Here is a 17,539-nt window from a genome sequence, read left to right as displayed (position 1 = left end):
GGGTAGTAAGTATTTTTACCAGAGTCCTCTCTGAGAAGGACCCAAGTGTCAGAATCTGCTGGAAATATTTCAATCCTGGGGTTACTTTTGCTTTTCTCATTGTTCTCACTGCAATTCATAAACTGAATCCATTCATATGTTATGGATGAAGACTGGGTCCCAGTATTTATTCACACTCAATCTTTATTTAGGGTTGTTTAGGCCATCCTATAGAGAAAGAAAGGAACTTTACAGCAAGGGAAGATTCAAGGAGTATAATGGTTTGTGTGAGTGACGGTAAGGGCTCATCCCCAACAGGATGGTTCATTGGTGATACCTACTGTATAAAGATGACGTCATGAGTTACTAGAGAGTCATGTGGAGTTAACGTTGGAATTGGAAGAGGTGTCATCTGGTTAGCTTGAGAGGCCACCAAGTGGCTGTAGCTCTCCAAGGTTCCTAGAAGGAAGAGGATAGTTTTTCTCTTTCCTGTATTAAGGTGGGAGTGGTTGTATGAGAGTGCCATCTGCATCCAGACTCAGGGGGTGTTTCCAGTCTCAAAGTTAGCAGGATAAAGGAGGAGTAGTCTTGTAGTTAGAGCAGTGAGCTGAGAAGCTGCTCCTTGCGATGTTGGACAAGTCATTTACTCTCCATTGCCTCAGATACAAACTTAAATTGTCACCCGCGTGCAGCCAAAATAGCCGCCGCGGCCCCGACAGGGGAACCCGTGATGGCTTCTGTCACAGAGGAGGCCCTGCAGAAAATTTTGCAAAGTGTAATGGAGGCACAGGATGGCAGACTGTATAAGCTACAAACCTCAATGGAAGACATTAAATCAGCAGTTGAAGGACATGCCAAACGTTTAGACACCACCGAAGGTATCATTTCGAATCTGGGGGACCGCTTAGCGACTTCTGAATCTCCAGGGCCAGCAACATGAGCTACTGGCCAGGATGGAGGAGCAGGAGGATAGGGGCCAGCGAAACAACTTAAAAATCATTGCCTTCCTGAAGAGGTAAAGGAAGGTAAGCTGAAAGACTTGGTAGAGAAGTGGCTCCGGCAGCAGGTGGGCCTGGAGTTAACTGGCGAGCATCTTCAATGTGAGCGGGTGCACCAAGTGGGCCCTGCTTGCGATGGCCCAGGGCAACCAAGGCCTGTAATGGCTCGGATTTTAAATTGGGGCCACAAGACACAGTTGTCACGGGCATACCGGCAGAAAGGGGAGGTGGAATATAAAGGCCACTGGATGCTACTGTTCAACCACTTCTCGGCCGGAACCACAGCGCAGCAGAAAACGATGGCCCCCAGCTTGCACAGCGCTCCACAAGTGGGGCATCCGGTTTGCCCTGTTATACCCGGCGAAACTACCGGTCCAGCATGAAAATAAGACTCTCTTTTTCACCTCTAAGGAGGAGGTGGACGGGTTCTTAGCAGCCCTTCCTCGGCTGGACGCAGAGTGAGGGGCATAACGCTTCTAAGAGATGGATCCAGTTTCACAAATTTACAAGTTTTCCAGTTTTACATTCGATGGTTCGTTGCCAGGAGTGACCTAGCTTTGCCTCACTTGCCCATAGTGGATCAGACGCACTTGCATGTGGACTAGCGCTACCATTGGGACCATTGGGACCAGTTTTACATTCGATGGTTCGTTGCCAGGAGTGACCTAGCTTTGCCTCACTTGCCCATAGTGGATCAGACGCACTTGCATGTGGACTAGCGCTACCATTGGGACCATTTCCCTTTCCTTTGCTGCTGCATGGTCCTGAGATGTTGGGCATGGCTCAGATGTTCCAGGTTCTTGTGGTCAGTGAATACGATGAATTTGTGTTGAGCGCCCTCTAACCACGGGCACCACTCTTCAAGGGCAAGGAAGGCTGAGGTCTGGTCACGGAGATAGTCAAGCGTAGTCGAACGATACTGAGGTTTGGAGATAGGCAACGGTGTAGTCAGGCAATGCAGAGCTCTGAGTCTGGAGAGAGGCAATGGTGTGGTCAGGTGAAGCAGAGGTCCGGGCTTGGAGAGAATTAATGGCGTGGTCAGGCGAAGCAGAGGTCCGGGCTTGGAGAGAGTCAATGGCGTGGTCAGGCGAAGCAGAGGTCTGAGCTTGGAGATAGTCAATGGTGTGGTTAGGTGAAGCAGAGTCAAAGTCCGTGTAGGCAATCCGAGGTAACATGCAAGGCAGGAAAGTAGGAACAAGGAAACAGGAACCAGGATCAAACGAGGAACAGGAACACAGGAGTAAGACGAATCTCTAAGGAGGCAATGAGTACTCGACCAGCTAGGAGCCCTGCTGCAAAGGCAAAGCTAGGGAGTGGAGCCTGCGCTTAAATACTGAAGCTCTGCTGATGTCATGATCTAGGGCCGCGGCTTGGTTCCCGCCGCGGGCCCTACACAAGCATTGGTGATGCGCGTGCGTGCACCTAGGGAGGGGCGTGGCGCCGAGTAGCGGCGTCTCTTCGCGGGCCATGTGGAGAGGCCCGACATGAAGCAATGGACGTGGTGGCTGGACCGGGAACGCCAGGGACTGCAGCTGAGCCGGAGGCACCAGGGGAGGCCCGAGGACAGAGCTGGTGGCCCACCGCCGTCAGAGAAGAGGAACCAGGAGTTGGAGTTACTGCAGAGAGGTGAGGAAGCCGTGCCGCGGGTATGCCACGGACGGTACGTGTAATAGAAAATGGTAGCCCTCTGTTGTCTCTAGGTTTTCTCAAAATCTAGGCTCATCCTGCCTTTGTTGATTTCTACAATCCTACACACCATATCCCCCCACTCACATGCAATAATCAATATCATAAAATTGTTATATGGGATGGTGTAGGTTTCATACAAATCTGCTGCTTGCCTCCATGGCCCTGCTCACAGATAACTCGTATATGTAATCATCAATCTACCTCCTTGCCATCCTCCTATTTTTATTATACTCAATGTCTCTTAAAATGAATTAATTTTTATTTTATTTTTTTGCTTTTGTTATTTTCCTGTGCAATTCCAACGCCTCATAGAATCATGAAATCTTGTTTATCTTTGCTATTTAATGCCTCTTTGTTTAAACCAAACTGACTGTGTCCAATCTTTTCTAACGCCGATTATAACTTCTATTCAATACAAATGTCCCTGTTTCACTTAACTCATGGTTGCTCCCAATATAGCCATGTTTCAGAAAAGATGTATTTCTTCATCAGGGGAGTTCTTCTTACATCTGTTCTCCTCGTTGCCTGGACCTCTCTTTATCTCGGAATGGCGTCGTTTCTCTATCCGGGCAGATGCCCTATCACTCTCTTTCGAGCCTGAAGATACTCCGGAAGAACCCAGCCATATCATTAGATCCAGCTTGCATTTGCTTATCCGCTATTCACCCAGTCCCTACTGGGAAGACTGTTGTGCCCCAACGACTCCGAGAAAGATTCCTCCGGTGTGCGCATGATTCAAAGTTTGCTGTTCAACCATGGCGAGCACGAACCTTGGTGCTGCTCCAGCGGTTCTTCTGGTGGCCCACTATGGTTTCTGACGCCAAAGCATAAGTCGAATCCTGTAACACTTGTGCGCAACAAAACCCCCTGGGGTTTACTTCAACCACTTCCAGCTCCCCAGGAACCGTGGACCACCTGTCCACAGATTTCATCGTGGACTTGCCTCCATCTGGTAAAATCCAGAAAGAAGCTTGTGTGCATAAGGAGAGGAAAGGTCAGCAGAAAAAGGGAAGTGATCTTCTGAGATAAAGAGAAGTCCTGACAACGAGGAGAACAGATGTAAGAAGAACTCCTCTGATGAAGAAATACATCTTTTTGAAACATGGCCATATTGGGAGCAACCGTGAGTTAAGTGAAACGGGGACATTTGTATTGAATAGAAGTTATAATCGGCGTTAGAAAAGATTGGACACAGTCAGTTTGGTTTAAACAGAGAGGTATTAAATAGCAAAGAAAAAAGCAAGATTTTAAGGTTCTATGAGGCGTTGGGATTGCACAGGAAAATAAAAGCAAAAAAATAAAATAAAAAATAAAAATTAATTCATTTTAAGAGACATTGAGTATAATAAAAATAGGAGGATGGGAAGGAGGTAGGTTGATGATTACTTAGACGAGTTTATCTGTGAGCAGGGCCGTGGAGGCAAGCAGCAGATTTGTATGAAACCTACACCATCCCATATAACAATTTTATGATATTGATTATTGCTTGTAAGTGGGGGAATATGGTGTGTAGGATTGTGCATTAGCTTTACCTCACCACAGGCGGAGATTGATTGATAGAGGGTATTTGTTGATTTGCAAGCACGTCTGCTTTCCATTCCCCCCTGAACCAGGGGACTGATGAAATGAGAGGCTGCCTTATCAGCTGAGTATTTATTGTGGCATAATAATTCATTTATCTACTGACTTGGAGAACTGAAGTCATTTATTTTCATATGTGAATGGGAGATCCAGGGGCTTATTTGGGGTAGGGGTAAGGGATACAAAATGAAGAGGGCAGGAGATATGTGTTCCTGCATAATAGTTTTAAATCGTCTAAGTTGGCCAAACAGGTGGATAAAGTGATGGTAAAATCCAGAAAGAAGCTTGTCTGCATAAGGAGAGGAAAGGTCAGCAGAAAAAGGGAAGTGATATTGCTCCTGTAAAGGTCTCACTTGGAATACTGTGTACAATTCTGGAGACTGCACCTTCAAAAGGTTATAAACAGGATGGAGTCAGTCCAGAGGGTGGCTACTGAAATAGTCAGTGGTTTTCATTCTAAAGCTTATGGGGATAGACTTAAAGATCTAGACATGTATACCCTAGAGGAAAGGCGAGATAAGGGAGATATGACAGAGACATCCAAATATCTCAACGTTTTCCATGCACAGGAGGCGAGCCTTTTACAATGGAAAGGAGGCTCTAGAACGAGGAGCTATGAGTTGAGAATGTAAGGGAGAAAACTCAGGAGTAATCTTAGGAAATATTTCTTTACAGATAGGGTGGTGGATGTGTGGAACAGCCTCCCAGTGGAAGAGGTGGAGATAAAAACAGTATCTGAATTCAAGAAAGCATGGGATAAATACAGGGGATCTCTAAGGAAGTGATGAGAATTATAATGCTAAATTAATTGGACAGATGGGCAGACTGGATGGGCCATTTGGTCTTTTTCTGCCATCATGTTTCTATGTTTCTTTCTACGTTTCTAAGCTACAGCTAACTTTCTCAGTTTTTTTTTTATGCAATCCTTTGGATTCTAATCTGGTACATTTTTTTCCTCCTCATAAGATCACGTGTCCTGGTGTGAACCTGCCCGATAGAGAGGACATTTACCTCAGTGTCTGCATCCTGGGTCAGTGGAAGGAGACTAAATGCCTTTTACCGATGTTTCCACTATTCTTCCATGAAAAAATGAGGTTTGAAAAGGTGAGTTTCACTTTCTTCAGCTTATTGTTTTCTTAAGCATTGCTCCCCGGAGGCCCCGCCGTCACTTGTTACATCTGAATTGTCTCTGAATGCAGCAGCCATTGAACATGCCATGCTAAGGAACTTTACTGCAGGCAGGCTCTTCAGATGTGTCGGCAAGTATTGTGTTATGTTCTGTTAATTTACATTTCTAAACTACCTTCCTTGTACCAACTTAATGTGGTTTACAAAGAAATACATAACTACATCATTATTACATTAATGTACTGAGAGTCACATGCTTTATCAGGGAGCATGGTATCCCTCAGAAACCTTGCTTTAAGCCCCTATCTACCTTATAAATGGCCTGTGACCGACGGCCCGCAAATGCGCAGTAGAGCGCAGCTCTACTGCGCATGTGCGGGCAAGGACGTTGGTCAGAAAAAAAAATGGCGGTGGGGCCGCAGGAGCGGGAGGAGAAGCAGCGGCGCCGCGCGCGCGCGGCGCCACTGCTTCTCCTCCCCAGATCTGCCGGCAGATCTCGGGGGGGGTGTCACTCCCGCGCCCCCCCCCCCGAGATCTGCCGGCAGGAGCGGGAGGAGAAGTAGCACCGCTACTTCTCCTCCCGCTCCTGCCGGTGCCGCTACTTCTCCTCCCCAGAAGGGAGGAGAAGTAGCTCCATTAACTCCTCCCGCTCCTGCCGGCAGATCTCGGGGGGGGGGGGTCACTCCCGCGCCCCCCCCCCCCCGAGATCTGCCGGCAGATCTGGGGAGAAGTAGCGGCACCGAGTCACTGCCGCGCGCGCGGGAGTGACCCCCCCCCCCCCCCGAGATCTGCCGGCAGGAGCGGGGGGAGGTAATGGAGCCGGGTGAGGGTTGCGGGGAGTCGCGCTTACGGCGCCGGGAGGAAATGGAGGTGGGTGAAGGGAGGGACTGAGTGGGAGGGAGGGAGAGAGGGGGACTGAGTGGGAGGGAGTGAGTGAGTGGGAGGGAGTGAGGGAGAGGGGGGGACTGAGTGAGAGGAGAGGGAGGGTGGGGAGGAGTGGGGGAGGGGGGAGGTGAAGAGTGAGGGGAGAGAGAATGAGGGGGAGGTGAGAGACAGAGGGATGTAGCCCGTTTTAACGGGCTTTACGGCTTGTTCAAATATAAGCCAAAGAGTGTCTTACATTTCTTGCAAAGTCCTACCTCATGCAAGGAGTTTTGTACAACATGATATATCGTTTCACCACTCAAGTGACTGGTTTGCTTTAAAATACTTTAGGCTTCACAATGTAAATGACTATTGCCTTCGGGGGTATCCTGGGAGTGCTGCAGACAGCTGACCAGCAGTGAGAATTGCACAACTGAGCTCTTCTGGACATGTTCTGGTGTAAGAGCCAACCCAGACTATAGGAAGCCCTTACATTAAGAAGTATGATAAACAAAAAATAATAATTCATGAAAAGATTTATTTGTATGTTGTTTAATGGCAGGAAATTCCCCACATGACATGGTACATTCCAAAATGATTTTCATGTTGTTTTTTTGTTTTTATATCAGTCAGGCTGCTCCAATTGTTGATGTTTTGCTTTTCACTCTCATGGGTCTGTTAGTGCACTTTGAGTACTAATGAATGGAGTACTCTAATGTAGAGAGACAGGAATTGGTTGATAATTCTACCTGTTGTAAATGAAAGGCGAGAATTTTCTCCATATTGTGCCAAATTAAAGGGATTATCCTTGCATCTTTAAATTTGATAAGCCAGTACTGAAAATTAGCAGCACATCATGGTGGTCATGATGGAGACATTAAGAGGGTTATTGGCTTTGATCTCCAGAATGGGATTTGGAATTTCTCTTGGACTAACTATCGGGCCGATACAGTAAGGATGCGTAAGAAACAGTGCAGCAGTGCCGGGCGCCTGCTCGTTTGCCGCGCTCATATTTTGGTTCACATACTGCTCGATTCGGTATTCAAATTAGACGCAAATCCAAGCGGCGTCCAAAGCGCGTCAATGAAGCGGTAGGCGTTCACAATCCATTTTACTGTATAGAGCGGTATGCAGCGCCTATACAGTATCCAGGGTGCGCTGGTACCTGTCATTTCAAATGTCATTTCAAATGTCATTCCACCCGGTAAGTGGATGGTTCTTTTCTACAGACCCTGCTGCCTTCAGCACCCGGCCGGACATCCAAGCCCGACCTTGGATGTCCGGCTGGGCGCTCAAGGCAGCGGGGCCTCCGATCATGGACGCCCGGATACAGGCGGGAAGGTCCATGAACGGACGCCGCGACCTTGGATGTCCGAAGTCGCAGCTTCCGTTCATGGACCTTCCCGCCTGTTGACCCCACTGCCTTGAGCGTCCGGCCAGACGTCCAAGCCGCGACCTTGGATGTCCGGCCGGGCGCTCAAGGCAGCAGGGCCTCCGATCATGGATGCCCGGATACAGGCGGGAAGGTCCATGAATGGACACCGAATTCAACCGAATGAAAAATAACGCAAGAGCCATTATATACATGTTGTCCATGGCGCTGTCCGGTACGAAACTGACTGAACACCACACTAACGCCAGGGACAGGGTAGGCGGTAAATATTCAGGTTAAAGATGCAGTAAATAAGCTGGTTAACAGGGCGATAATTTGGGCGCACGTTACTGTATCGGAGGGAAAAACGAATCCGATCATTAACATGTCATATACATGCGGCGGGCGGAAAGGGATACGCGTCCTTTTCGGCAAGCGGTAAGGACGCGTAAAAGCCGATACTGAATTGCGGGTACGCCTTACGCGTCCAAAACGTGCATCCAAAGCGGGTTAAAAACTGGGTAACTACGCCTCGATTTACTGTATCGGCCCGTATGGCTGCCGTCAATGAGAGATCTGCAGATTCTTCAAAGTAGGTGTGTTGAAGAATAAACAGAATTGGCAGATGCATTTCTGATTTTTACAGCATCTTGTTTGAAATTTTTCTCATTCCTTTTGAATTTTCCCCACATCTGGTGATAAAAATCCAAGGGATTAACCCAGGCTGAAACACACCTGGTTCACATTTGACCTCATATTGTACTCACACTTCAACTGTTAGAGACATGCCTGAGCAGTGAATTTCTGTCTAGCCTTCAGGCCATGCAGTATATTGTTTTTGCCACAGCGAGACTCTTGTACTGCAGTGTCTAATGGGCATGCATTGTTTTTGATTTTTTTAAGAGAAAGACATTTTAATTCAATCAATATTATAATATTTGTGTAAAGTTCCTTATACTATCCTTGTTCTCCGGACTGATGGTTTCTGAGACTACTTACTGCATAAGTACTTGTACTAATAATAGTGATAACCATGGGGAGCTTTTAGGTCTCATATTGTCTCCCATCCTTTTTTCATTTTGGAGACAGCAATTTTCTACAATAATCTATATTTACATACACTAGTTCTCTGGGTGCTTGAGCAATCTCAATGTTATCTCATGCACACATGGGTTCGGGGACTGAGAGCTCAGTGCTGCAGAGCTGCAAGGGAAGGTACGAAGGAAATACCTCTGTTTTCCTGTTACTGCTCCCGCCTCTGCTTGCAGCCTTTTGGATGTCTGTGGAATGTCTGAGAAATGGGCTGCAGGGGCATCAGAGAGCAGCAGAATTGTGGGCCAGTCTTCCTGCTTTTGGTCTGCCATGAGGTGCAGTGGAGAAGTGGAGGGCTGCTGGTAAAAGAACGAGGGGCTGATAAGGGTGGTGAGAGGGGGAGAGAGAGAACTGCTGGGAGATGGGATAATTAGTTGTAAAAAAGGTGATACTGGCTGGGTGAGAGAATACTGCTGTGAAGAACTGAAAGAAGGAATCTTGGCTGGGACAGAAGAAGAGAGGAACTGTGAGGGGAAGATGGACTAGAGAGAAGGGCTGATAGTGGAGCTGTGGGAGAATGAGAGGAATAGACGCAGGCTGTGAGGGTGAGAGGAGTCGAGGGAAGGGAGATCGGGGATAAAAGTTGGGAGAAACAACATGGACTGTGATAAGAAGAGGAGCTGGCGTGAGGGGTTAGGTGAAGGGAATTTAAGAGCGAAAGACAAGTGAAAAGGACTGGGGAAAGGAGCTGTGTGGGGCAAAGGGGAGGGGGCTAATAGGAGAGATAAACCAAGTGAAAGGTTGTGAGACAAGAGGGGTTCAAGGTGGAGGTAATCGGCATGAAGAGGTGAAGAGACTTGGATGCCCAGAGAGTTTGATCACAGGAGAGCATTAGATGTAGGGTTCTTGGATTTCAGCAAGGCGTTTGAAACGGATTCACAGAGATGACTCAGAAATAAACCGAGAGCCCTTGGTGTGGGCCCTAATACGACTGGGTTAGAAACTGGTTGAGTGGGAGGCGGCAAAGTGTAGTGGTGAACAGAGCTGACTTCAAGGAAAGGGGTGTCACTCCAGTGTGCCCAGAGATTGATCCTTGCACCGGTTCTTCTCAAATTTTCGTAACTGATATTGTGGAATGACTATTGAGTTTTTTTTATTTTGTGGCTGATACCGAAATCTATAACAGGATAGACAGCCAGGAATGTGTGGAAAACATGAGGAAGGATCTAGCAAAGCTTGAGGAATGGGCTAGATTCTGGCAGCTAAGATTTAATGCTAAAATATGTAGAGTTGTGCATATGGCCTGCAAAAACCCAAGGGAGTGGCACAATATAGGGTAAGAGTAGACAATTCTGGTCCTTGAGGCCTGGTTTTCATGATATCCGCAGTGAATGTGCATGAGGTATATTTGCAAACAATGGAATCCGTGCATGCAAATCTCTCTCTCATGCATATTCATCCTGAAACCCCCTACCTGTGTACAGCACTCGAGGACCAGAGCTGCCTACCCCTGGTCTAGGGGTTGAAATTCTTCTCTGCACAAAACAAGAGTGAGATCTAGGGGCGTTTTTATCTGATGATCTCAAGGAGGCCAAACAGGTGGATAAAGCAACGGCAAAAGCTAGAAAGATGCTTGGATGTATAAGGAGAAGAATCAGAAGAAAAAAGGAATTAATATTGCCCCTGTATAAGTCCCTGGGGAGACCTCATTTGGAATATTGTGTTCAATTCTGGAGACCGCACCTTCAAAAGGATATAAACAGGATGGAGCTGGACCAGAGGGTGGCTACTATAATGGTTAGTGATTTTCATTGTAAAGCATATGGGGTCAGACTTAAAGATCTAAACATGCTTACCCTAGAGGAAAGGCGAGCTAGGGGAGATATGACAGAGAAATTCAAATACCTCAGAGGTCTTAATGCCCAGGTGCTGGTTTCTTTCTATAAAAAGGAGACTCTGGAACAAGAGTTCATGGGGTGGGGGTAAAAAAGGATAGAGTAAGGACCAGTCTAAGGAAATATTTCTTTACAGAAAGGGTGGTGGATATATGGAGCAACCTCCCAGTGGAGGTAGTGGAGACAAAGACAGTACAGTATATGAATTCAGAAGCAGCATGGGACAAGCATAGGGGATTTCTGAGGGGGTGTTAGGGATTATAGAGCTAAGCCGTTGTGTGGCTGGTTAGACTAGTTAGACCTTATAGTCTTTTTCTGCCGCTATATTTCTATGATTCTATGAGAGGGATGGAAGTAGCTGGAGAGGGTGAAACTAAGAAGAGGTGAGAAAAGCTAATGAGTTGTGGAACAATCAGTTGGTAGATAGAAGAGATATATATAAATGGAAGAAAATAATAGGACTGATAAAAAATGAGAGGAAGACCAGGAGATATGTTTTAAAAGAAAAAGTATGAGATGGTAGATGTGGTGTATTTGGATTTTCAGAAGGCATTTGACAAAATCCCTCATGAGAGGCTTCTAAGAAAGCTAAAAAGTCATGGGATAGGAGGCGATGTCCTTTTGTGGATTGCAGACTGGTTAAAAGACAGGAAACAGAGAGTAGGACTAAATGGTCTGTTTTCACAGTGGAAAAAGGTAAACAGTGGAGTGCCTCAGGATTCTGTACCTGGACCGGTGCTTTTTAAAATATTTATAAATGATCTGGAAAGGAGAACAACGAGTGAAGTGATCAAATTTGCAGATTGGACTTCCAAATGGCAGATGAAATTTAATGTGGATAAGTGCAAGGTAATGCATATAGAGAAAAATAACAATTGCTATAGTTACACAATGGGGGTCATTTATCAAAATGCGATAAGGTGTTTTCGCATGTGATAGCACCATATCGTATGGTGCGATGCAAATTCAGAAAATAGGAGGAGTGTGGGCTGGGTTAGCCTGTCTGTGAAGAGCTATTGCACAACCATAATGCTGATTTTAACTACACCTCTTTGAATTGTGTTAGCTGCAGCACAAGAGAGAGAGAGAGAGAGAGAGAGAGAGAGAGAGAGAGAGAGAGAGAGAGAGAGAGAGAGACTGGCCATAATATCATGGCCCATAGGTAGGTATTTGTATCCCTATAGTAGGCCCACCTAGTAACTCGAGGTGGGGTTTAGGTAAGAGTGTAGGGGGTTAGGGGCCACTTTGACATTCTACGTGACACCTACGAACAGAACAGTGGTCTCTTGTGAAGATTTGATGGCCTTCGGAGTGAGGAAACTCACTCCAAGATGAGATTTGGGCAATGTTCTCTCAACCTAGCTTGATGTTACCCAGGTAGAGAGTCCATCAAGCTAGTTTGAGAGAACACTTGCCAAATCTCATCTTGGAGTGAGTTTCCTCACTCCGAAGGTCATCAAATCTTCATGAGACCACTGTTCTGTTCGTAGGTGTCACGTAGAATGTCAAAGTGGCCCCTAACCCCCTACACTCTTACCTAAACCCCACCTCGAGTTACTAGGTGGGCCTACTATAGGGATACAAATAACTACCTATGGGCCATGACATTATGGCCAGTCTCTCTCTCTCTCTTTCTTTCTTTCTCTCTCTCTCTCTCTCTCAACAATGGTCCCCCAGTGGTTGAATGCACTTATCGCAGAATCTGAAAATGGTATCGCAATTTGCACTAACTTAGCTCTTCGTACAGGTAATTAGTGCAAATTGTGATAAATGCTATATTAGCATAAAACATGCCCCTTTTGCTATCGCATGCAGTACTTACCGCATTTTGATAAATCCAGGCCAATGTTAGGTTCCATATTAGGAGCTACCATCCAGGAAAGAGATCTAGGCGTTATAGTGGATAATACATTGAAATTGTCGGCTCTGTGTGCTATGCCGGTCAAAAAAGCAAACAGAATGTTAGGAATTATTAGGAAGGGAATGTCAAATAAAAAGGTGGATGTCATAATACCTCTGTATCGCTTCATGGTGAGACTGAACTTTGAATACTGTGTACAATTCTGTTCACCATATCTCAAAAAGATATAGCTGTACTAGGGAAAGTGCAGAGAAGGATGACAAAAATGATAAGGGGCCTGGAACGGCTCCCCTATGAGGAAAGGCTAAAGAGGTTAGGGCTGTTCAGTTTGGAGAAGAGATGACTGAGGGGGGATATGATAGAAGTCTACAAAATCAAGAAAGGCCTTGAATGTAAATCGGTTATTTACTCTCTCAGATAATAGAAGGACCAGGGGGCACTCCATGAAGTTAGCAAGTAGCTCATTGAAAACAAATCAAAGAAAATTATTTTTCACTCAGTGCATAGTTAAGCTCTGGAATTCATTGCCAGAGGATGTGGTTATGGCAGTTAATGTAACTGGCTTTAAAAAAGGTTTGGATAAGTTCCTAGAGGAAAAATCTATAAACTGCTATTAATCAATAAGGAATAGTAGCGTGAGATCTATTTAGTTTGGGAACTTGCCAAGTACTTGTGACTTGGATTGGTCACTGTTGGAAACAGGATACTGGGTTTGATTGACCTTGGTCTGACCCAGTATGGCATATCTTATGTTCTTATATTCTTATTAGACAGAGAGGAAACTTAAGAGACAGCCAAGTTCAAGCAGAGATAGATTAAAATTTATAGACACAAAGGTTGTAAAATTATTTTAAATTTGGTGACAATTTCTGTGCTAGCTGGGATGGGTCAAGGCTAGGGGCCAGGTGATAGCTGACCTTTTCTTCACACCCTGCGGTCACTGGGTTAAATAAGGTATTTCACTGGCAGGATGGGGAAGGGGGATACCATGGGCTGAAAATATCTCTCTTAAACATTGTTCCCCCTTGACAGCTCTAATATTGAGAAGTGCTGTGATCAGAGCTTGTTCACATCCCACAGGAGACAGCAGTTATCTCTGGGGTTTCCAAGCTGAGGGTGGGAAGCACCACATGCAGTTGTGCACCTGGAGAAGGGGAGATGCCAGCTGCTGAGCTGTTGAGGGCATGCTAGTGGCTACTCGGCAAGCATGAGACTGGCTCTGGCCTGGAACCTGTGAATGCCGGGAGAAGAGCTGCAGGTGATGGGGAGGCAGGAGGAGTGCCAGAAAAAAAAAAAAAGGAGATGTGCCTGGGTTCAGGGAGGGCAGAGCAGGTAAGTGATCCAAGCCCATGGAGGAGGGGGAATCACAAATTGAGGGATGAACTGAGCCTGCCAATGAAGGCAGGCTCAGTTCATCCCTAATGTGCTGAGGAGGGTGTGGGGTAAGTGAAGGGAATGGGTGAACCAAGCCTGCAGCGGAAGGGAGCTGGCTAAGTTGGAGTGAAGAAGAACCTGGGGGTGGGGGGGAGAGGGGGGAGTGAAGAGATGGGAAGAGAAACTGGGAGGGGAATAGTGGAGGATGAGCCAAGAGGAAATGTGGAGCAGAGCAGGCTAAGGAAGTGTAGGGAGTGGAGCAGGCAGAAGAATAGTAAACTCCCTGCCCCAGATATAAAATTCAAAGTATGTCCATGCAGAGGGGGAGAATTTATAAAATGTTCAGAGGGAGTAAAGAGGGGAGGGGGAGGAAGAAGAGATTAGGAGAATGAGAGAAAAGGGGGATTCAGAGAGAGAGTGGTGAGGACTGCTGAGGGTGGGAGGGGGAGAAAGACTGTGGGTGGGGGGGGGGGGGGGAGGAGGGAGGAGAGTAGTGCGGATGGGCTTGGGGTGGGGAGAAGAATGACTGGAGGGGCTTTGAGTACTTCCATAGCTTTTGTTTGGAGCATACAAGCTTTACCATGCCTACATTACTTGCTCCTCTCTGGGCTTTTAAATATAAGCTCATCAATCACATAAGACCCACTATGGTTTTTTTTCTTTTTCACTGGGGGCGCTGTAATTTGTGTTGAGTTCAGCACTCCCAATAATTTTCAAGAATTTTTTTTTTGGCTCATATGCTAACATTTACTGTTTTCTTGGGAAAGTGGTAGGGGATGAGGTGATATACTAAATATGGGGTGAGGTAAATATTAGAAATCTTTGACAGAACAGTTAACACAATACCGTGGAGCTTAACATGATGTCTTTCCTTTTGGCCCAGAATGCTGTTTTTTGGTTTGCCACACTAACATTTCTGTTTTCTATGGTACAGCGTTTCTGACCTCCGTGCTACTTCTCTGCAGGTATTCCAAAAGGCCATAGATCCTGCAGATGTTACGCGGCTTTTGGAAAGTATGTATCACACTGAGAGAACAACTTAAAGTGCATGAAGTAACTCAATGGGCATGACTTCCAATTTTTTTCTTTCATAGGCATAACATCAGAAACCAGTTTAAAAATTACAGCAAGTGATGTTGAATCTTGGTGTTTCCTAACAAGTTGCAGTATTGCGACTGCTTTCCAGTGCATTGCACTCTTGTATTCTCAGTTTAGCTGCATTTGGTGGGTCAGATATAAATCATTTGTGGATGAAACAAAAGCACAGTCACTGGGACTGAGGTATTCCTGAAGGATAGCTCCACACAAAGAGGCCAGTATTTAAAAAAATATAGAACATATTAAGTGGGATAAACATCCTTTTTTATGTCCTTGATTAAAGTTATCTGGCTATATTTAGTGGAATAACTTTAAACCCAACCAGCTATCTTTTGAAAAAAAAAAAAAAGGACTTCATAGGCCTAGCAGCCCAAAGCAATCAACCCACCCAATATGTCTGCTGGAACAAACCTCCCCAACCTCTTCTGACAACATTTTGAAAATAGTGATGGTAGTGGTCTGGGTCACCGTCTTTGAGTAATATTTTAAACTACAATGCAGAAAATGGTTATTACTCAAAAATGCAGAATGCTTAATTTTTAATTGAGATTTCCCTCAAGAGTACTATAAACATCATTCCCTGCCACTCTCTTCCTGCAGCTTGTCCCCACTAGCTGCTCATCTCCATCAGCTTCACATTAGGAAAAGCATTGTCGACTTTGAAACATGATGCTGGATAGAAATATTAATTTGGTATATTAGGCCAGAGGTGGGCAGACTATGGCTTGTGGACCATGTCTGATCCGTGGGAGCTTTTCATCTGGCTGGCAGAGGTGAGTCAGCTTCTGGCCCCTGGTGGGGACAGCATGTCCCTTCTGGCTGGATGTGATGTTGTCACATTGGACTCTTCCCCCTCACCCACTTCACTGTACACTTCTGGGGGGACCCTTGTTGGCTTCCCTAATTGGACTGGGCCCCCAGTGAAGGATATTTAATCAGAAGGAAGGCTTAGGGGACAGTCTTTTAATTGGTTATCATACTAATTCTTCATTGCACCCCTGCACCAATTAAGAGACTGTCCCCTAAGCCTTCCTTCTGATTAAATACCAATGGAAATCACATCCCTCCTGCAGAGGATTTCTTTGTGTGCTTTTAAATAAGACATTATTTCTCCTGGAGGCAAATTAGGAAGCAGAAAGAAAAAGAAAAGATATTTTATCCATAAGAAGATATCTTACTTTTTTAACTTTGCAAAACAATATGATTCTTTTCTTTTCTATACATAATGATCATAATTTCATATCCTGACAAATGAAGAAGCATTATGCTGCAGCTTTAGTGGAAAAGGAGTATTTCATATGTTAGTAGGATAATTGCAATAACTTTAACTGTTTTTTTTTTCTTCTAGGTGATATAAGCAAATTTGAATTAACACAATTAACGCCCCCAGGTACTATTCATGATCATTTTCCATAAAGTTTATTTTGCTTTTAATATAAAATCCTTCATTGGATCAAGTTTGAATATTACACTGTTATATTAATGCATCATCATCATCAATTTCCAAGTTGCAGTACTTGGGAAAGAAACTGCTGAATCTAGGCATTTACTGTCTCTCTTTTACTGTGTAGCAATTGTCTTTCACCTCCTTTTCTTGACACTTGCATACTGTATGATATCAGTTAAGCCAAACTTTTCTTTCAGCTAGGTTTTTTTTTTTTTTTCTAAATCGCTATTGGCCATGTTAAGTAATTAGAAAACCTTTCACCAAAGTAACAGAGGTGGAATGTAGCCCAACTGAGATTGGTTCCAATTGAACTGGAGGCCAAAGGAGCAGGAGGAAACTTCTGGGCCCACACACTAATTACCAATAGAAACAAAATGCCAATTTTAAGGATTGAGCAAAAATAGGTAAAATAAAGTATAAAACATATGAAAGATTTGGTTACACAGGTTTGAAATAATGCATCATTTGACTGAAGCTTTAATTTCCTGAAACTTCTGGAAAGGAAACGAAATTACACAGACCCAATTTTGGAAGCAGAAACCTTTACAAAAAGCACTTTAAGACTGTTGGTTGATCTTTAAATTTAGCACTTTTAGACAAAGCCATGCTGTGCCTTTTGCAGAGAATCTAGCTAGAAGAGTTTTCTTCTGGAGTTTTTTTCCTTTCAGAAGTTGCAAGAAATTAAAACTTTGGTTAACAGATTATTTCAAAATTGTGGAAGGAAAATGACTTACTTGCTGTTTTCACTTTTTTGGCCCTACATTTGCACATTCTTTAAATCTTGTACAAAATACTATGCAAAGGGGAATTAATGATCTGGAGCAGGGATGGGTAGTGGCAGGCCGCTTTATCAGAGGAGGGGAGGGGTCTCCTTGGAACCTCAGTCAAGGGAGACTTACATTCTGACCCAGCCTGCTGCAGTGACATCACTTCCGCTGGCCTGCAAATGTCACTTCCTCCTGCAGCCTTATATGGTATATATGGTCGAGAGAAATACTGTACCCCTAATCTCAATAGTCACCATAACATTATAGGGGTTACACACAATATGTTTTTATATTCTTCACTAACATATGTTCACTCCTTGAATCTGATATCTAATCTCAAAATAACCCAGGTTCTAATAAAGACAAAATACTATATTAAATGCCTTACTTCTGTGCTGGAAGGCATGCAGTGTTAAATATTGAAGAATTGATAAAGAATGAATTGGACTTTCTT

General features: G+C 45.0%; 1 protein-coding gene across 3 annotated transcripts in view; it reads left to right on the top strand.

Annotated features, from left to right (window-relative positions):
• Nucleotides 1-17,539, top strand: part of SPATA6L (spermatogenesis associated 6 like) — a 183,778-nt gene that overhangs the window by 14,927 nt on the left and 151,312 nt on the right. For all 3 annotated transcript variants that reach the window (XM_029613496.1, XM_029613501.1, XM_029613504.1), the window contains exons 2-4: nucleotides 5,214-5,351; nucleotides 14,739-14,787; nucleotides 16,220-16,261. In XM_029613496.1, coding sequence (XP_029469356.1) covers nucleotides 5,214-5,351; nucleotides 14,739-14,787; nucleotides 16,220-16,261 — 229 coding nt within the window. The remainder of the gene's footprint in view (nucleotides 1-5,213; nucleotides 5,352-14,738; nucleotides 14,788-16,219; nucleotides 16,262-17,539) is intronic.

This window comes from Rhinatrema bivittatum, chromosome 1, assembly GCF_901001135.1.
Source record: "Rhinatrema bivittatum chromosome 1, aRhiBiv1.1, whole genome shotgun sequence".
NCBI classification, from domain to species: Eukaryota; Metazoa; Chordata; class Amphibia; order Gymnophiona; family Rhinatrematidae; genus Rhinatrema; species Rhinatrema bivittatum.
The sequence above is the reverse complement of the archived record's forward strand: the minus strand, read 5'-3'. Positions and strand labels throughout refer to the sequence as shown.